Source organism: Salvia hispanica, chromosome 2 (genome assembly GCF_023119035.1).
Source record: "Salvia hispanica cultivar TCC Black 2014 chromosome 2, UniMelb_Shisp_WGS_1.0, whole genome shotgun sequence".
NCBI lineage: Eukaryota > Viridiplantae > Streptophyta > Magnoliopsida > Lamiales > Lamiaceae > Salvia > Salvia hispanica.
In genome coordinates this window covers 37,888,422-37,909,035 of record NC_062966.1, presented here as the reverse complement: position 1 = coordinate 37,909,035, position 20,614 = coordinate 37,888,422, and the positions used below count along the sequence as shown (strand labels likewise).

Here is a 20,614-nt window from a genome sequence, read left to right as displayed (position 1 = left end):
TATCATTAATTACATGATTCAAATCTCCTATGATTGGTATAATATAATCTTGTGTATCTTCCTCCGGATATAGCGAGATACTCCGTGATCTTCTTCCAACACTCCCCCTCAAGTTAAGTAACGGGGTTTCCGATACTCAACTTGCATAATACCTCTCGAAAGGATTTTGAGTTCACGGCCTTTGTCAGGATGTCTGCTAGCTGATCTTCAGAGTTGACATATGGCATCTCAACAATCTTTGCTTCAATGTTATCCTTTATGAAGTGTCTATCCACTTCCACATGCTTGGTTCGATCATGTTGAACCGGATTCTCTGAAATACTGATGGCTGCCTTATTATCACAATACAATCTGCACGTTTGGGATGAAAACAACTCCAACTCCTTCATAAGCCTGCGCAACCATAGTAACTCGGTCAACCCACTCTTAATCCCACGAAACTCCGCTTCCGCACTAGATAGTGCCACTACTTTCTGCTTCTTACTCCTCCATGTCACGAGATTTCCTCCTACAAAGGTGAAGTACCCTGCAGTTGACTTCCTATCATTTGGGTTTCCGGCCCAATCAGCATCGGTAAATCCATGTATCTGTAAGTGCCCATGTTTTTCAAACAGAAGCCCATGTTCGGCTGTCCCCTTTAAATACCGAACAATCCGCAGAACTGCCTCCCAATGTTCTTCTTGGGGTGCGTGCATGAACTGGCTTACCACCCCCACGGCATAGGCAATATCTGGTCTCGTATGCGATAGATAAATCAATTTCCCAACCAAACGTTGGTATTTCGCTCTATCAGCCTGCTTCGCCTCTTTCCTTATCTGCAGTCCGTGGTTTTGAATTATTGGGGTATCTGCTGGTTTACAGTCCACCATCCCAACTTCAGCCAACAAATCCAGTACATACTTCCTCTGATTTATGAAGATTCCCTTCTTCGACCTTAGCACCTCTATTCCCAAAAAATACTTCAGTAACCCCAAATCTTTCATCTCAAATTCACTGAACAAGTTTTTCCTTAGCGCTGCCATTTCTTCTTTGTCATCCCCGGTGATAATCATGTCATCCACGTATATGATCAAACACGTGATTTTTCCTTCTCGTTTCTTGATAAACAGCGTGTGGTCAGAATTGCTCTGCTTGTACCCATACTTTTTCATCACCTCCGTGAACCTCCCAAACCATGCTCTCGGAGACTGTTTCAGCCCGTATAAAGTCTTCTGTAGCTTACATACTTCTCCACTTTGAAATTCATCCGTGAACCCAGGTGGGGGCTCCATGAAAACTGGTTTTGGTAATTCTCCATGTAGGAATGCATTAGTCACATCGAACTGATGAAGTGGCCAATCCTTGTTAGCAGCAATCGAGAATAGCACTCTTACAGTGTTAATCTTTGCCACAGGTGAGAAAGTCTCAGCGTAATCCACACCATAAGTTTGAGTATATCCCTTTGCCACAAGTCTGGCTTTATATCTCTCTATCGTGCCATCTGGCCTCCTTTTTATCGTGAACACCCATCTACACCCGACAGCCCTTACTCCTTCTGGTAACTTGCCTTTGACCCAAGTATCGTTCCTCATTAGTGCCTTCATTTCAGTGGACATTGCCTCTCTCCAGTGTTTATGTTTCATTGCTTCCTCCGTCGATTGAGGAATCTCTTCTTCCTCGTATAAGGCAGCTTCAAATGCTCTTGCCATTTTTGTAAGGTTTCCTTGCACAAAATTCGCCACTCCGTATCGGCTCTTCTTCCCAATCCTTTCGGGAGAATATCTTTTTGGCGGGACCCCTCTTGTACTCCGATAAGGAAGAACATATCCTCCAGTGTCGCTGTCAATTGTGTTGTCTTCTTCTAGTGGTTCTGCACTTATCGGGTCAGTAGAAACCGTAATGGGACTTGGTTCAGTAATTACCTCGGATATCGTTGGAGAAGGATCAAGGGATTGCGGATGAGATGACTCTATTGGCGAGACCTGCTCGGCGGCAGTGACAACTGACTCTGTTGGATCCTCAATCGAAGAGTTTGGAAGTGGCACAACCCAACTAAGATAGTCTGTGGAATTACCGGGATCACTCTCCCCCTGACTACGAAGGTGGGTGTGGTAAAAGAATTCGGTTTCTAGGAAATTACAGTTCATGGTGGTGGTAATTTTACGGGTATTGGGGTCAAAACATCGGTAGCCCTTCTGGTTTATCCCGTACCCAACGAAGACACATTTGGTAGCACATGGGGATAATTTGGTTCTTTCGTGTTTTGGGACATGAACATAAACCGTGCAGCCAAAAACTTTGGGTTGAAGGTTCAGGTGTTGAGGGATTGTGGATAGTTTGGACAGGATATCGAGAGGAGTTTTTTTGTTAAGGATTTTTGTGGGTAGGCGATTTATGAGGTAGACAGATGTGGCTATAGCTTCTGGCCAGAAATGTGTTGGGACTTTGGATTCAATCATTAGGGCTCGGGTTATTTCTAGGATTGTCCTATTTTTCCGTTCCGCTACCCCATTTTGTTCGGGTGTATAAGCACAAGAAGTCTGGTGAACCATTCCCTTTTCTTGAAAAAATTGTGTCATAGAGCTATTAACAAATTCCCTCCCATTATCAGATCGAAGGGTTTTGATGGTGGTATGAAATTGAGTTTGAACCATTTTAAAAAATAAGACAAACTTATCAATAACTTCAGACTTATGTTTCATAAAATAAATCCAAGTCATTCTAGTGCAATCATCAACAAATATCACAAAGTATCGAAAGTTTCCCCCACCAACAATAGGAGCGGGACCCCACACATCAGAATGTACCAAGGAAAAAATAGTATTCATACGAGTGTTCGAGAGTTTAAAAGATTGTCTGTGGCTTTTGGCCAAAACACAAGTCTCACATGCAAAATCAGTAGGAATAGAAAGGTTTGGAAAAAGAAGTTTAAAATAACCAGGAGAAGGGTGTCCTAGTCTTCGGTGCCACAGCCAAATTTCTTGTTTCGTGGACCCGTGAGCCAGCATCGCACTGCCAGTTTGAGCTATCTCGTCCACGTAGTAGAGTCCATGCTTCTCAGTGCCACGCCCAAGAATCCTCCTCGTCCGAATATCCTGTAAAATGCAAAAATCAGGATGCATTAGAAGAGTGCAATTCAACTCCTTCGTCACATGACTTATAGACATCAATCGCTGAGACAAAGTCGGAACATATAAGCAATTTCTGAGTTTGAGAGTAGGAGAGATTTCAATAGTGCCAGAACCCTCAACAGTAATCAATTCCCCACTCGCAGTCTTAATATATGTTTTTGTAATTCCACTCATGTCACTGAAATCACTCTTATCCGGGGTCATAGTATCAGTCGCCCCACAATCAAAAATCCACCCCTTTGTTGTTTCAACCCCTTTACTCACAAGAAATGCAACGGATAATTTTTCTAACGGAGCAAATGGATTTTTTGACACATAATTGCATAGGCTGGGGTGTATTTCACGTTTTCTCACTATATTGGGGTGTATATCAAGATTCTGGATAGTCAGGGGGTCAATATATGAATTCATATAATATGAGGGTTCCTTTTTAAAATCATGGGGTTTAATCTCTAAATTCACACAATCTGGGGTTAAAAAGCATAATTTAGAAAAAGGGATAGGGTTTGGTTTAAAACCAAACCCGATACCTCCTGCCGCCGCCATCTCCGCCCGTTCGGCGAAATTCCCGACTCCCCGGATGTTGCCGCCGCCGGTTGGAGCTTCTCCAGTCACCGTCGACCTTTGATTGGTCGTTCCCCCATGATTTCCGGTCTGACCTCGGGGCTGCCCCTCCTCCGTCACGCCGACCGCCATCTTTGCCTGGGGTTGAGTGGCTCTAGTTTTCTGCCTTTCTTCCCACCACTCTGGGTACCCCAATCGCTTGAAGCATGTCTCATAGGTGTGCTTCGGTCTCTGGCAGTGAGTGCACCAGAGATTTGATTTGTCTGGCCGGTTCCCTGGTCGGCCGGTAGCTCCGGGGCGTTGAAGTCGATCCCGATGTGGCGGACGGTTGCTCTGAGCAGCAAGCCCATGTCCAATATCCCCAAATGATGACTCGGTATTCACACCGTCGGCATCTACAACGGGTGGAGACGACGCCGGTGGCATGATACGACGTCGAGCCGCCTCCGTCTTCACCCATCCGTAGGCTGCCTCGACTGATGGGGTCGGTTCCTCCTTCAAGATGTCCCTCCGAATTGAATCGTACTCCTGATTCAATCCAGTCAGAAATTTAATCAATCGTTTCTCGTTCGAGTATGTTCGAAACTGATCGATTCCTTTATCACAGCAACTAATTGGTTGCTTCTGGCTTCTGTCGATGCTGATCCATAGCCCGTGGATCCTCCGGTAATAAGTTTCCAGATCAAGGTTGCCCTGTTTAATGTTTATTGCTTTATCCTCCAGATCGTAGATATGGTACTTGTCTGCCCTGTTCTCAAATGTTACAGCGAGGCTGTCCCAAAGTGCTTTCGATGTTAGATGGTGGGCGAAATCAGCGACAATGTCATTCTCGATGTTGTCTACAATCCAAGAAAATACCACCAAGTCGTCTTCTTCCCAATCATCGTATCCTTTGCTTCCTGGTTCTGGGGGGTTGTTCCTGATGTGCGAATAAGCACCTCGCCCTCCGATCTTGACTTTTATAAGTCTTGACCACAGTGGGTAATTCTTTCCGTTTAGCTTGAACGCCACAGTGACGTTCTTGCTGTTCTTCAATCTTGTTGAATTTTCTGGATCGGCCTTGTTGTCTTCTGTATCTGACATGTTTCTGATATGTAGGTTCTGGTTTCTAATCTGCATCTGGGCTAGAAAAGGTTGAGAAAGGTATAATCGGCTATGATGAAGTATTCTCTGAGCCAAAAAACGCTCCTGCTCTTGATACCATGATAAACTGATCGGTAAAGGCGGTACTATTATTCATTGATATGTGACTTTGTACATTAGGCACTATTATATAGGCTTAGGAAAAACTATACAAGGAAAACCTAATTAGCATAAATTACATGATTCAAATCTCCTATAACTGGTATAATATAATCTTGCATATCTTCCTCCGGATATGACGAGATATTCTGTGATCTTCTTCCAACAGGTTCTAATATCCAATTTGCCCCTCAACTTATAGATTTGCTTTTGGCTACAAGAATGAAGGCCATTACTCTTAATGACAATTATCAACTACCTTAACTTCCCAATTATTTAAAGAGAGTAGCCGTTCAAGCCACATGCATTCACGAAATAATAAATCTTGACCAACAAAAAAGAATAGAGATTTAATATATTTTCCTTTTACCCCTTTTGGATCACATGTACACCAACAAAATAATCAACATATGTTGACAGGCTTATAAATTCTGCAGGTCTCAAATTTGAAGGGATATCCTTATGATTAAATTTTGATTTGGTATGATTTTGTGCATGCGTAATTTTTTTTACAAAATATACTCAAAACCTACCTAACTCTCCCTCTAAATATTGCTGCATATCTCTAACGAGACTTGAGACATCCTCAATTTCTATGAGTTTGAGAGATAGAGATTTGATAACATAATGCTAGTTTCTTGCATTACAAGAGATTCAATAGATAAGAACCATATTTTTGCAATCCGGGAAAGAACCGATAAAGAAAACGAAAATGAGCTTATAATACGCTCGACTCTTGTTACATTTAATGGAATAAAAATCTAATGGATATGATATGCAGGTTCTGAGGCTGCTTCTGGACTGTCTCAGCGTGTCTTAGGCTGATAGGTTGGGCTCATGACTACTGGGAGCTGTGTCATGATACCAGTGCCTTCAAGATTCAAGATTTGTAGTTTAGCCAAACTAACAATGCTATTTGGTAACTCCTTTAATTCCCTGTTCCAACTCAAGTCAAATTGTCTTAACTCAACCAATGCCCCAAATCCTTCCTGAATCCCTTCTAGAGAGCAGTGTGCTAAAGAAAGAGTTCGCAATTCAACCAATTTATACATGCTCTCAGGTAACTTGGCCAATGCGTTATTCCGACTTAAGTCAAGTCGTCTTAACTGCACCAAATTCCCAATTTCTCGTGGAATCTCTGTTAGCTTGCACCATGATAAGAGAAGAGTTTGCAAGAAATGAAGCCTACATATGATTTCGAGGCCATCCTTTGACATTGCAATGTAACTAACGTCCAACCATCTCAAGTGAATCAACTTTTCCATTCCCTTCGGAAGAGCTTCACTCCTAATTCTTAACACCCTAACACTTTTTAAGCAATCACAAACTTTACAACTTTTCTTTCTCCCCTCAAGAGAAGGTATCTGCCACAATACACTACGATATTCTTGGACATGAGAAACCAACGAAGAATCACAAGCTTGACAACTTCCCTCTTTCTTATCATTCTTCCTAAGAAATAGAGCAAAATCATGTACTATATCATGCATTTTACACCATTCTATAGGTTCCCCTGACTCACTTTCCTCAACGTCTTGAAACAAAGAACGCATTGCTAAATTATTCAAATACTCTTGCCCTTTGAGTTCCACTTCACCATTTCCACTATCAGAGCCAAGATAACCTATCGCCATCCATTGTTCTATTAGAGTCTTCGCATGAATTCGGTGATCTTTAGCATAAAAGGCACAGTATGAAAAACAACGCTTTAGAGTTGGGGACAGCTCATTGTAGCTTTAAACCAAATGAGGAAAAAGCTCGAATTCTATCTTCTCCAATTTCCATATTTCACTATTCTCTACTTGTTTCCACCCTTCCAAATCCTTGTACTGTAAAAGTCTTCCCAAAACAATTGCAGCAAGAGGCAATCCATTGCACTTGTTAGCTATCTTCTTGCCAATATCCTCAAAATTTTGACATTCCACCTCACTCTTTTCTGGAAGGGATGTGTCCCGCAATAATGACCAACACTCTTCTTGACTAAGCTTATTTGGATGATACATATCATCGCCTAAGGTACCCATCATCTTAGCTACCCTTTCATTTCTTGTTGTCACCAGAACTTTGCTGCCTGCTGCACCACATTGGAGACTTATTTTCAGGTCCTTCCATTTGCTTTCATCTTCTATCCAAACATCATCAAGGACAAGAAGAAACTTTTTTCCTAAAACGGATGCTCCTAGTTTCTGTAATACCAATGCCAATTGGTCGGTATTTGGAGGAATTGTTTCTGATCCCACACTATCAACAATCCCACTGGCAATCCTAACCACATCAAAGGGATCAGAAACACAAATCCATATTCTTAACTCGTAACAACCCTTCACTTGAGTATCGTTATAAACAAGTTTGGCAAGAGTTGTTTTCCCAAGTCCCCCTGTCCCAACTATAGACAGAATTTTGGTAGAGCTACCACTAAGCATCATATTCCTCACTATGACATCCTTTTTCCTATATATGGTCAACCCATGAACTTTCTTCAAGTCAATCAAATGCGTGGATTGTTCTCGCCACGGTGCAGGCACAAGATTAGGCGCAGGCAGAGAGATGATAAAATTAAAATCATCTTTTTCTCTTAAAATCTGATCAAGTGTGGCTTTTACATGTTCTACTTTCTTGGCAGTTCCGCGACGAACAGAGACTTTGTTGAAACATATATGCGAAGATGGGATGAAGGAGCAACATACCTTGTTTTCAGGCTCAGGCTCAGGCTCAGGCTCAACAGAAGCTTCCATCTTATGCTTGAGAAGAGAGTAGTTCCATTCATCTAAAATGTCGTCCATCTCATAAGCCGTTGCTTCTAGCTTCTTTAACCAACTTTTGACGCTTTGATCCTTCACTCCTCTACTTTCTGCATCATCCAACACCTTTCTGATCATCTCGAGCTTCCTGGAAAGATCGAGAAGCTCCTTCTCTACACCTCTCACCAAATTGACTTCATACTGAATCTGATCTTCGATTATAGCTGCAACTCTCTCCACAACAGCTGAAATCATAGCATCGGCCATTTCCACTAGATTAGCTACTACCTGAATTTGGAGATGTATTTTGTTTCCCTCATATTTTCTTATCTTCATTTAAAGGTGGAAACCAATCCATCATCTTTATTTTCAGCTAACGTTTACTGCATAGTTGCATGTGGGGCATAGGTTTTGATTTTTGTCGTTTATTATTGTTGAAATCCAAGAGCATGTTTTGAAACATTTCATTAATACATGTAACTAAGTTTGTCATTCATGATATATTAAATTTAAAATTAGAATTTCTTTTCCTTTTCCTAAAAAGAGATTCCTCAATATTTGAAGCCTCAATCCATTAGTTAGAAAGCAAAAGTCTAAAAAAAATAAATTCAAACCCATATAGTATATGCAAATATAAATATAGTTGAAACCGAAAAATATATAAATATAGTTCATTGCTATAAAAAAAATTGAAACAAATGAATATTAAATGTAAAATTATTTCATTGAAACACGTTAACTAAGATGTTAATAAATTAATACCGATTAATTACAAAAAAGAGTTTTAAAATTAAGAATTCTATCAAAAATTATTAGCATAATGGCATAATCTTACATGATAATTATTCATCAATATATATAAAGTTCAAATATAATTAAAAGCGAATGAGCCTAAGATGATTGTTGTCTTTTTTATATTGGGATTTAAATTATTTGGAATTAAATTTATAATTTTTTATTTAATCGTAGTTGAGGTATATATATATTATATATGTACCTTTTATATTACTTGATTTTTATTATATACTATATTATATATGTACCTTTTATATTACTTGATTTTTATTTCTATTTTTCCTTAAAAAGGGAGTACTAATATTTTGTTAGTGATAAATAGGAGTAGCATTAACTATAGTTCGGTAAAGAAGATATTGACAGAAGTCTGTGCAATGTCGTAATTACTCTACTTCATTCTCAAGTCTCGACATTATTTTGCATGATTATTGATTCAATTTAGCTATTTAAATTATTCTAGGTAATTAAAATGCCAATATAAGATAGATTGGGCTTCAATGACAGCCCATGTCAAATTGGATATGCAAAAAGAAAGTAAGTTGATTTGCATACCCTTCATTTATTGTTACTTTATTAGATAAAAAACTGATAAATAGTACATATATTGAAAACTAGGATATCGTGTATAATTTTTTTTGAAATTCTTTATTTTCAAATAAATATTAATTATAATGTTTTATAATATGACAATTTCTATTTTTATAGTACTCCCTCCGTCCCCTATTAGGAGTCACTCTTTGACCGGGCACGGGTTTTAAGAAATGTAAAGAAAAGTTGTTTGAAAAAGTTAGTGGAATGTAGAACCCATTTTTTTATATTGGTTTAATAATAAAATGTGAGTGAATAGAGTGAGCGGAATGTGGGACCTACTTACTATTTATGGTAAAAATGAAGTGTGACTCTTAACTGGGGGCGGACCGAAATGGAAAAGTGTGACTCTTAATGGGGGACGGAGGGAGTAATAAATAATATTAAAATAATTAATTTAGTGGTGGGTGATTGAACGAAAATTTCATAAGTGTTGCCGGAAATTTTCCCACAAGTGTTGCCGGAAAATTTCATAGCTGCCCTGAGATCTGCCGAACAATTTGGTTTCTTGAAGAAGAAAATGTTCATAAATTTATTCGCATAGTAATTGAAAGGCCCAATAATAAAGTTAAAAGCCTACATGACAAGGGCTTTGTCCATATAAGCCCATTGACAAAACAACAATAAATTATTAATCGAACAACGATCCCCACTATGGATATAAAATTATTCTAATATTTCCGGGGCTTGGAAATAGTCCTAAATCCTCGAAAAAATGGAAACTCTGTTGACAATGTATCTTTTAATGCTAAATTAAAAAAGTGTAGGAGAAAGGAAATAAAATACTAGTAGTTAAAGTAGCATTAGTAGATAATAGTGAGATTCACATTATTAGTTGTGTAAAATGTGGTGAAAAAGTTTTATAAACTGAAATAAACCAAATTTATAAGATGTATCAAAATGACAAAAAAAAAAGATTAATTTTTGGATATGAAATTATTTCTTGGTTGACATAAAATTTCTTGAGCCACGAGGAAAATCTGTGTTGACCCCATACAATCTGAAAAATGAAGATATGGAAAGCATGAAAAATAATAATATTATACATAGCTTAATAGTTTGAATAATTGATTCAAGGGTAACACTGGAAAATGAGAGAAAAATTAGCTACACAAACAAGTTATAACCGACAATTACTAATTTGCTACCCGTATATGTTGATAAAATATGCAATACGATTAAGGTATCTTTAGATCACAAAATACCCTTAATTTAATTTATTATATGTAAAATAAATAAATTGTGAATATTTAATAATTTAGTTGAAAACATTAATTGATCACGCAACATTTAGTCTTAATTAATAGAGGAGTGCATGAACCCCAATCAAGTTGTGGACTCCACTAATCCCTATTAAAATGCTTAGACAAGCAAACTTCCACACGAAACCAAAAAAAAACTAACAAAATACACACACTCACACAACTTAAATTAATTTATCCATACCCTATAAAAATCGTTCCACATTTAACAATATTATTTTCATGATTTTTTAAGCTATGATTTTGGCCCAATAGGGGAATGATATAGGGTGTGTTGGAATGATGGGGTTTGTGCAAAAGTGCCAAATTTGAACTAACACCTTTAACTACAATAACAATTTAGCAAATTCAAATGAAAGACAAGGAAGGGTGAGGTATGGAGATTACTATTGAAATTTTCCCCAAATGAATTTTATACGAAAAAGCAAAGTGTGGATGATTCGATTTATAAATTTATTATTTGTAGCTGCGCCGGCAGTCAAAGAATGCCTTTGAAAGTCATAAAAGGCCCTATATATAAACTGAATCATGACTCTATTTTAGTTATTGATTATGTTATGAGATTATAATTGAACACACACTTAAACACATATATCTAATACTATGCGTTGATCAAATAATACGTAGAATTTTTTAAAGTAAAAAACATTATTGCTAGGCACAAGGGTTTAATTTCTCTTGGCTACTTTGATACAAAAAATTTCATTTCTAATATTTTTCTTTAAAATTCAATATTACATGTCACACACAAAAACACACACTATATTCATTCAAGAATTCTTGTAATTTGATTATAAATACATGAACACTAGAAAAGGTTCGAATATCCAATGGCCCCTCAACTTATAATAGCTTTGCTTTTGGCTACAAGAATGAAGTCCATTACTCTTAATGACAATTATCAACAACCTTAACTTCCCAATTATTTAAAGAGAGGTAGCCGTTCAAGCCACATGCATTCACGAAATAATAAATCTTGACCAACAAAAAAGAATAGAGATTTAATATATTTTCCTTTTCTCCCTTTTGGATCACACGTACACCAACAAAATAATCAACATATATTGAAGAAAGAGCTCATAAATTCTAATAAAATTAAAGTGTATTTGAATAAAATAAAATACGAAATTATTATATGAGATAAATATGGAGTGTATTGGATTTTATTATGGTGTGTATGGTCACATGAATGCACGAGGGGATTCCTCTCATAAATCCCACTCATATTGTACCCACCATTCAATCATCTCTGTGGGGACATTTTTTAGTAATCAAATTCTTTTTTATGTGTTAAAAAACACTTTCATCATTCCAATCAAGAAAAATAATAAAACAATAATAGTGTATGAGTATAATTTTAACAATGATGGCAAGAAGGTTTATCTTGGTGGGAGGTATAGAATCTCATTGTAAAGTTGATTGGGGTGTATATTCTAATGCATTTAACTAAGTTATTCACAAAAATAAATGTATAAGCATTATGGCATATATACTAAAATATACTGTGTTGATATTATGCGTTGACATTTTTAATATATTGCATTGATGAGTTAACAGAGTAGCAACTTGAAAAGTTAGCAATATAACGCACCTCATTCATAATATATATCCTCGTGTCTTTAATATTATTGATCGGCATAAAGTAACCAACAATCATCATATAAATTATAAATATATAGTCCATTTAGTTAACAATAAAATACTAGTGTGGATCGAATAAGTAAAGTAAATAACAAACAGATTGCCTCCAATAAAAAAAATGAACTCAAAAAAATTCCCTTCTATAAGCATAGGGTTCTATTTTTGTACTAGCAAATTATACAAAATCACACACTTTCTCAAGGCAATATGTGCTGACTCATATACCTTCAATTTCTATTCCCCTTTTCACTTATCTCCTGTCTCATTCTCTTCTTCATCACACCCTCTCTCATGCAAATACCTTCTCTCTATATATAAAAAAAATTCCACCAATCCAAAGAAAAAAAAAGAAAAATTTTGGGAAAAAAAATGGAGGTTTTGATGATTTTGGTAGTGACAGCATCTATATTTTGCTTATGCAAAATCAGAAACTGGTGGAACTTCACCAGCACCACCAAATCATCAAAGATTCCTTTGGGAAGCTTTGGAATCTTCCCTTTTGTTGGAGAAACAATTCACTTCATCTCTTCCGCTTATTCCGACCGGCCGGAAAGCTTCATCGACAAACGCCGCCGCACGTGAGTACTATGCACACACACTACACACAATAATGCACATAGAAAACTAAGGTATGAAGCTACAAAATTGAAAAAATACACAATATTTAAGGTGAGTACAAAATTTGATTTTAACATCCCTTGTGTCATATGCAACAATTCTCTAATTCCCTTTATTTAAATGCTTATATTTCAATTTTTTTTGGTATTTTTTGAATATATGTGATTTTTTATTTTGTTTTTAATTTTTTTATTTTTTAGGTATGGGAAGGTTTTCAAATCACATTTATTTGGGAGTCCAACTATAGTGTCGAGTGATGCGGAAGTGAGCAAAATAATTCTTCAAAGTGATGCAAGAACTTTCATCCCATCTTATCCCAAATCCCTAATGGAATTGATGGGGAAATCTTCGATTTTGGTCATTAATGGAAGTTTGCAGAGGAGAATTCATGGATTGATTGGAAGTTTCTTCAAATCTTCAACCCTAAAATCCCAAATCACTGCAGAGATGGAGAGGTATGTGATGGAATCAATGGGAAGATGGAGAGAGGATTCCCCAATTTACATCCAAAATGAAGCCAAGAATGTAAGTCATTTAAAAAATAGTTTTTTTTTTTGGGTCAGTTTGCATATCCCAATTTTTTTAAAAAAAAAGTAATTTATTTTAGTGAATTGAAGTTGAAACAAAAAATTTAATTTTTGGAAAATCACACATACACACACGTGTGTATGTGTTTAAGTTGGAGTAGTTTTGAGATTTTTTGTTTGATGTTTGCATGATTACTTCACACACACAGAGTGGAAAGATGAACTGTTGAAGTAAATTAAATACCTTTATCTATATGGTGAATGATTAGTGCAGCTTGTACTTTAAATTTTTTGAGATAATTACCACCTAATTAGTTTCATACTACTACAAAATATGTGGGAAATAATTTGAAACCTAATCATTGGTGTTTTTTACATGAGTTACTTTTGCATGACTTATTGTGTCCACAAAGATAGCTACTTGGGTGATTATTATGTCTCCTCTTACTATAAATTTAATAAATTTTCCTCAATTTAATTTTTTCATATCATTCTTATTTATTATTTAATTTTTTTCAGATTGCATTTCAAGTGCTAGTCAAAGCATTAATTAGTTTGGATCCTGGTATTGAAATGGAGCTGCTAAAAAAATATTTTCAAGAATTTATTGCTGGACTTATGTCCATTCCATTAAATTTTCCTGGCACTCAGCTCTATAGATCATTGCAGGTAAGTTATCATTTTTTTCTATATATTTAGGAAGGTATACTTGATTTTAATATTCATAATTTTTTTTTATTCAGGCAAAGAGGAAGATGGTAAAGATAATTGATGGGATAATCCAAGAAAAAAGGGGGTGTAATGAAGGAGTAACAAAAGATGTAGTGGATGCATTGTTGAATGATAAGAATGAGCAATTGACAGATGAATTAATTGCTGAAAATATGGTTGATTTGATGATTCCTGGAGAGGATTCTGTCCCACTTCTCATGTCTCTTGCCATCAAATACCTCTCAGATTGTCCACCTGCTCTCACTCAATTAACAGTCTCTTTCTTTCCCTCTCTTTTTTTTTCTACATTTTGATTATTATTTTGATTATTATTATTATTATTATTATTGTGAGAAAGCTGCACTCAACGTATAAAGTATCTGCACTGTGAGAACGCTATGGCGCCTTAATTAAACGTTGTGTAGATACTTTACTCGTTAGTGCAATTGATTCTCACTTCGAATTTATTAAGATTTTTTTTTACTTAAAAACCCTTTCTTATATTTGTGTTATTTTGTTTAATTTATGTTGATAGGAAGAGAACATTAAGCTGAAGAAGCACAAGGAGAAGCTCAAGGAGCCATTTTCTTGGAATGATTATGTATCTTCTTTGCCCTTTACACAAAAAGTAAGAATTACTACATAATTTCTCAATTCTTTTTATGTCACACGTGCATATGTTCAAGTGACAATTATTACTTGTGGGCTTAAATTCTCACCAATCACCAAAAAGTTTGCCTTAAATCATGCAATCTAATAATTAACTAAAATGTCTCCTTATATTAGTTTCATCGATACATGTTACGTGTATATTTATAGTATACGAGGCACGAGATTAATTGATCGTAAAATTAAACAGGTGATCACGGAAACATTAAGGATGGGAAACATAATCACAGGAGTGATGAGAAAAGCAATGAAAGATGTGGAAATAAAGGGGCATTTGATCCCAAAAGGATGGTGTGTTTTTGCATATTTCAGATCAGTGCATTTGGATGATAAATTGTATGACTTCCCTTATCAGTTCAATCCATGGAGATGGCAAGTAAGATTCTTAAAATAATTAATTTATTGTATATTCTTGATACTAAATAATTAATTTTGTATAATTAATTTTGGTGACAGGATAAGGAAATTAACAATAGCAACTTCACCCCATTTGGAGGTGGACAGAGATTGTGTCCAGGTCTTGACTTGGCCAGGCTGGAGACTTCTATTTTCCTACATCATTTTGTTACCCAATTCAGGTACTCATCATTAATGCATTTGATAAGGAATTATTATTATATTCTTAATTAGGGTCTAATTAGGCAATTAGGACTGATAATTAGTGTATGATATGTATCTGCTGCAATTTTCCCCATTTTCTAACAAAAAATCTTCTATCTTGAGTGAATTAATTAGGAGTCTAGTAACAATGTCATTTCTTTTTTCACATTTTAACCATTATTTTCTCTGTTAAGATTATACTAGTACATTATTATTGATAAGCTCATGATTCGTTTAACGTGACATTGGTTTGATTAAAGTGTTGAAAAGAAAAAAAAAGTTTATGGCTTAAAGGTATGCACCTTTGCTTAGCTGGGAGATATGGGTTAATGATTCATTTAGGGAAAAGTTAATTTTATCAAAACTAGGTAGGGGCCTGGAACTAAGTTTAAAAAAGCAATTTTTAGTGAAATGAAATTTCACCTGAAAAGTAAAAAACACAGAAATTAAAAGAAAGATAAAGATAAAAATACATATATAGTTGAAATATGAGAAATGAAGCACTGAAAGTGTCATAAATAATGAATGAAATGTATGCCATCATTTGGACTCTAACTATTGAAATATCACATTAATCTTCCAAATTTTTACAATTAAATCAAGTCTACATATTAGGGTCCTGTTAATTTCATCATTGACTAGGCAACTATATAACGATTCCATTATTTGTTTCAAATTGACGATATCAATTGTTTACGAAAATTCAATAAGCGACAAAATGTCTCGTCGAAACCAAACGAATGTCTTGATTGAATTGCAGATGGGAAGCTGAGGATGATTCCATTGTTAATTTTCCGACGGTGAGGATGAAGAGACGAATGCCAGTGTGGATCAAAAGAAGAAGATACTCTTAAACATTTTTTGAGGTGACTTCTCAACAAACCCTAAAAATTCTCACTTTGAAAAAAATTACAAAAGAAATTGACTAGGTGACAAAACTACCAACCAACATGAAGACAAGAAAGTAGATTTATTTTCAAAAAATTGAAAGTTGTTGTTATGAAGTGCACACGTGTGGGGCAATTTGAGACTGACGTAGTATGCCATTTGTATCCAATAATGTTGTTGTTTTCCTTTTATTATAAAAATATAAATTTAGAGGTAGATTATAGATATATAATGTATAATGTTTAGGAATTCCATGTAAGAATTATGTGTGATTATATCCATATTTTATGTATTTTATAGATATAATGTATATGATATATACCAAGTAGATTTTACATTCGACATGTAAGAACATTGTATAATCACTTTGAGGGATTTTTTTATAGAAAATTGAAACAGGATAAGAACAACACTTTGAGGGATTTTTTTTCTAAATTCTTTAGATCACTTTTCTTCTAACTTTGGGTCTGTATAAATGGAATACAAAGTTGGAAATTGATTCTTTAGTTAGGCGAAGTGGGCATAATTATGATTGCATTATTCAAACATAAAGGATTATTGGCTACTTTTTTGCCTTCCACTTGTGTTATTTTGGGATGAATTTAGACAAAACGAATGGGGAAGTCAACATTGATGTGAGAAATTTCAATTTTTATTGGGTTTGGGTTTTAAATAGTGGAAACAATGCTTTAACAAGGGTTTTGTTTGGTTGAAGTAATATTTTATGTTATATAAGTTAAGTTGTAACACGACAAAATGGATAGTAATTAGAAAAAGGGAAAAGGGAAATAAAAAGGTAAAAACGTGATTCTTGTAACTTGTTTAATATAGGAGAATTGCAAAAATTGACTAATTTTTAAATTGACATTTGGAAACAGCTGAAGGATTGTGATCTAGAAAAATATCCAGACGAAATTGCTCATGGAGTAATACAACACTAATAAAATATGGCATTATCTCTTATCTATAGAGATTTTTATAGTTTTGTAAAGTTCATAAACCTAAAACTCTATAAATAAAATTTAATTATAGATTAAATGAAAGAGCAAGCAAGCATTTGAGCTAGCTCATATTTGACTTTATTATAATTCATGCTATCTCAATTAAATGGAGATCAATCAAGCCCATCCACAAAACAAACACAAAAACTATATATAACTGTATTTCATGGACATTAGTATTAGGCCTGACAAATTGTGCGTATCATATCATTATCCGATAATGACATAATATGATAAGATCAAACTCGAACACGACATAACTCGTATAAATGCGAGTACGACACGAATATGGCAGTCACATGACAAAATTAACTAGAACTAGAACTGTCAAACTGTTTGGCCGACCGTTCAAATGTGGAATTTGGTCGGGTCGGGCCGGTTTTGACAGCTCTAGCCAGATCATATCAACAGTGCAGATTGAGCAAGGAATTTTAGACAGTAACAAAGCAATTTCATAATGTTCTATGCTATGATTCATTTTGGGTGTGTTACTATGTAGTCAAAAGAATTTGTGTACATGTATATTTGTAAGAACAAAAAAATTTGAATTAAGATATGAGATTTCTTCTTAAATAGGAGGTTTTGACTGTTTCTGAGATTCCTGTTTTTCTGCTTCTTTCATTCTCCTCTCAAATTCCTTCCATTCTTCATAACTTCTTGCTCGAGTCTGAAATGGATTGTCAATCAACACAATTTTAAAGTTTGATTATGGTTAATGATGGTTCAAGAATCTTTAAATATTAAAATTAAAATTTATTAAAAATAATGAAATTATGTAAAACTTTATATAAAATAAATGATAAAGAGGTAGAGAGCTTTACCTTTGACCTCTGCTGCTGCTTATTTTTCTGTATGGATTCACCCTATATTTGAGAGATGATAGTTATCTCGGAGTTAGTGAATTTTCATATATTTTTTTAATTAATGTGTCATAGAGATACATAGTTATTGAAATTACGAAATTTGATTAGATTATGGTCAATTTTGTAAGTTTTAAAAATGAAATATTGAACAGTGAAGTTTCAATTGTTTATAACTAAGTTATATAAATACAAAAAGACATCTTTTGGTGATATGCTAAAAAATGATGTTGTTCCATTACTTAAGAAAAGAAAGGAAAATAAAAAAGAAATTAAAAATACTTATCTTAATGAAGCAATGTCACTTTAAGTGTCGTTTTAGTACTTCATTTTCAAATCTTATATGACTTGACCAAAATTTAAGCAGAATTAATTATTTAAATTGCTATATTTCTGTAATTATTTACCTGAGTTCCTAGAGTTGGCAAAACTAGATGTTCAACCCATTGTGCATCAACTACTCCTATATTTTCATGAGGGACCTGTCACATTTCAAAGAAAATATAATTATTTACTCTGTTCTAACGAGTAATGTGTAATTTAATATTTCAAGCATTATCAATTAAATATATTAATTCATTGTCATAAAAATATACTACTATTACCAACTTATGAGAAAAAAAAAACTTTTACCTTCACACATCTCCAAAATGCAAAATCAATACCCCAACCATGGACCAAATCATTCTGATAATTAAACAAAAGATTTATTAGAAGATTTCTATAGCATAACTCTTTTGCAATCAATTTATTGAATATAATACCTGAATTACTTTCCAAACACAGCTCCATGATTCTTTTGAGAATACTGGAGCCATAATCTCAATAAACCTAAAAAAGTGTACATTAAAGTAAATCTCGATTCAACCTTTTATCGCTTTGATTATTCGCAAAAAAAATACTAGAAGCAGTAAATAAAATATGTACCCTGCACAAGGAGGGTAAAGTGGATTTTCACATTTTTCATCTGCGTCCCTGCAAAATAAGTTTATTCACATTTTAGCCTTATTATCTTATACTATCATTACTATTGTGCAATATAAATTAAATACCAAATACATACTTGTGAACTTCCACATTATTTCTTTTCATTGTGATTTTGTATGTTGGCTCACTGCTTGATGTAATAGCAGGTTGTGATATTTCTAGTCCATGCTTCTTCACAATCTTTATATACCTAAATATCATAAAAAAAATATCATGAGATATACCACAAAAAGTACATGTAAATATGCCATATTTTATTATATATAATGAAAAAATTATTACAACATACTCTTCACTAGTGAAGTTGTCTACACCCAAATCTTCATCCCAAATGAATATATACTCAAATTCAGCCACTACATCTGGATGGAGAAATCTTTTGGCAAACCACCTGTGTTTTATCATAATTAAAAATAAAATAAAAATATTACTAAGTCATAAAAATCAGATTTTTGTGATTTAGTGAAGATCATAAACATGTTACTAAAATATTCAAGATTCATTTACCATTTTGTTTGTTTTAGACCAGTGGTGTGGATTGCTCTTTGTGACCATTCAAACTTATCCCACTCACTTGTTTTCCCATCATAGTGAAATAACATTATTGCAAAATCCTCATTGAACTACAAAAAAAAAATTAATGATCTTTCAAACAATATTTTTCATAAAATAAATAAATCAATCAATCACTAACCTTGGAGACTATTTTGTTCACAATATCTTTTTGTTGAATCCCAACTGCTAAAGCCAGCAGATACCTTGGTCTTTTTGCTGTTTCCTAACAAATAACATCACATTTTTTCAATAAAAATCATATCTTTGAAGATATCAAATTAAATGTCATATATTTGAAATTCAATTTTAATACTCACATTTCCAATATGAACTTGAAGAGAAAAATCTGAGGGCATTCCTTGGGATAATGCTGCTTCTTTGCATGGATTTGAGGCTATATATATCTGCAATGAAATTTTTCTGTTTCTTGACACCTTTAGTGTGTGAAAAAATGAGAATTTGTGAACTTACTTTAGACATGTTTCTTGAATCATAGTCATCAGCATAGCTGGAATATGAATGATCAAAAGGTGAATAAAAGGTGTCTTTTTGCACCTGCACACAAGAAAATTATATATATCTGAATTTAATGTCTAACTTATTTAATACTAGTATAGTCTTTTTGGGGATTTTTCAAGAAACCTCATGTATTTCTCTGAGAAAGGAGCCAAATAAAAATCCAATTGGGATGCAAAGAAAGGCTATCAGCAGCAGCCTTAGATCTGCTAACATCTTGTATTCCATCAAAGCTTTCATCTTTGTCGTGATCGAAGGCTTCAAACGACGTCGTAAGGGAGAAAAGGATGGATGCCTCTTTCTGTTTTTGGAGATTTGGGATATATAAGTTTGGAGTACCATTCAATATTTGAACAATCTGATATAATCAGTCAAGAATTTTGTAATCTGGTGTTATTTATTAAGAAAATAAGGAAGAAAATCTTGTATAACATAACATGGATTCAATTACACCTAGAAAATTTCTTTAGTCCTTTGACTATACCATTGCTTCTGTATTGATGAAATGGAAAGAAACAATAAAAGTTCATCAGATTTTCCTCCATAGTCTAAAGGTGGTAGATTGCATTGATTGCTAAGACAAAAAGGCATGTAAAAATATTTAATCATAATACAACATAGTTTCAATAATATTTGGAGCATTCATGATCAATTGAAGTCAATTTTGTTGAATGAGTTACAGATATTATTAGTCTTTCCCTCAACTGCAGTTATAGTGCTAGATTTTCTATGTAGTGAA

The 20,614-nt window shown here is 34.4% G+C and overlaps 4 protein-coding genes across 4 annotated transcripts in view; 1 reads left to right on the top strand and 3 right to left on the bottom strand.

Annotated features, from left to right (window-relative positions):
* Window positions 1-5,311: 5,311 nt before the first annotated feature.
* On the bottom strand, window positions 5,312-7,967 carry LOC125203578 (putative disease resistance protein RGA3). The gene has a single exon (XM_048101958.1). The coding sequence runs from the start codon at window positions 7,922-7,924 to the stop codon at window positions 6,653-6,655; it is 1,272 nt and encodes a 423-aa protein (XP_047957915.1). The 5' UTR covers window positions 7,925-7,967; the 3' UTR covers window positions 5,312-6,652.
* Window positions 7,968-12,249: 4,282 nt separating this feature from the next.
* LOC125208525 (3-epi-6-deoxocathasterone 23-monooxygenase CYP90D1-like) lies at window positions 12,250-16,329 on the top strand. The gene is made up of 8 exons (XM_048108159.1): window positions 12,250-12,521; window positions 12,762-13,086; window positions 13,608-13,757; window positions 13,832-14,074; window positions 14,335-14,427; window positions 14,659-14,844; window positions 14,925-15,046; window positions 15,829-16,329. The coding sequence occupies exons 1-8, from the start codon at window positions 12,313-12,315 to the stop codon at window positions 15,920-15,922; spliced, it is 1,422 nt and encodes a 473-aa protein (XP_047964116.1). The 5' UTR covers window positions 12,250-12,312; the 3' UTR covers window positions 15,923-16,329.
* A 1,196-nt stretch (window positions 16,330-17,525) lies between these two features.
* Window positions 17,526-20,115, bottom strand: LOC125206949. The gene is made up of 11 exons (XM_048106161.1): window positions 20,002-20,115; window positions 19,831-19,914; window positions 19,499-19,582; window positions 19,312-19,427; window positions 19,094-19,195; window positions 18,881-18,994; window positions 18,745-18,792; window positions 18,582-18,648; window positions 18,451-18,504; window positions 18,225-18,299; window positions 17,526-17,624 (listed from the first exon to the last, which is right to left on the bottom strand). The coding sequence occupies exons 1-11, from the start codon at window positions 20,113-20,115 to the stop codon at window positions 17,526-17,528; spliced, it is 957 nt and encodes a 318-aa protein (XP_047962118.1).
* Window positions 20,116-20,465: 350 nt separating this feature from the next.
* Window positions 20,466-20,614, bottom strand: part of LOC125207579 (phospholipase D alpha 4-like) — a 16,581-nt gene continuing 16,432 nt past the window's right edge. The window contains exon 5 of the mRNA XM_048106978.1: window positions 20,466-20,606. Within this exon, the coding sequence (XP_047962935.1) occupies window positions 20,603-20,606 (4 nt within the window). The 3' untranslated portion in view covers window positions 20,466-20,602. The remainder of the gene's footprint in view (window positions 20,607-20,614) is intronic.

Excerpts from the sequence above, each read along its gene's own strand:
- LOC125203578 (XM_048101958.1), bottom strand. The coding sequence starts at position 7,924 with ATGGCCGATGCTATGATTTCAGCTGTTGTGGAGAGAGTTGCAGCTATA.
- LOC125206949 (XM_048106161.1), bottom strand. The coding sequence starts at position 20,115 with ATGAAAGCTTTGATGGAATACAAGATGTTAGCAGATCTAAGGCTGCTG. Across the intron at positions 19,915-20,001 it reads TTCTCAGAGAAATACATGAG|GTGCAAAAAGACACCTTTTA; the intron begins GTTTCTTGAAAA and ends TCTTGTGTGCAG. Across the intron at positions 18,505-18,581 it reads GTGTTTGGAAAGTAATTCAG|AATGATTTGGTCCATGGTTG; the intron begins GTATTATATTCA and ends TTTAATTATCAG.
- LOC125208525 (XM_048108159.1), top strand. The coding sequence starts at position 12,313 with ATGGAGGTTTTGATGATTTTGGTAGTGACAGCATCTATATTTTGCTTA. Across the intron at positions 13,087-13,607 it reads TCCAAAATGAAGCCAAGAAT|ATTGCATTTCAAGTGCTAGT; the intron begins GTAAGTCATTTA and ends AATTTTTTTCAG. Across the intron at positions 13,758-13,831 it reads AGCTCTATAGATCATTGCAG|GCAAAGAGGAAGATGGTAAA; the intron begins GTAAGTTATCAT and ends TTTTTTATTCAG.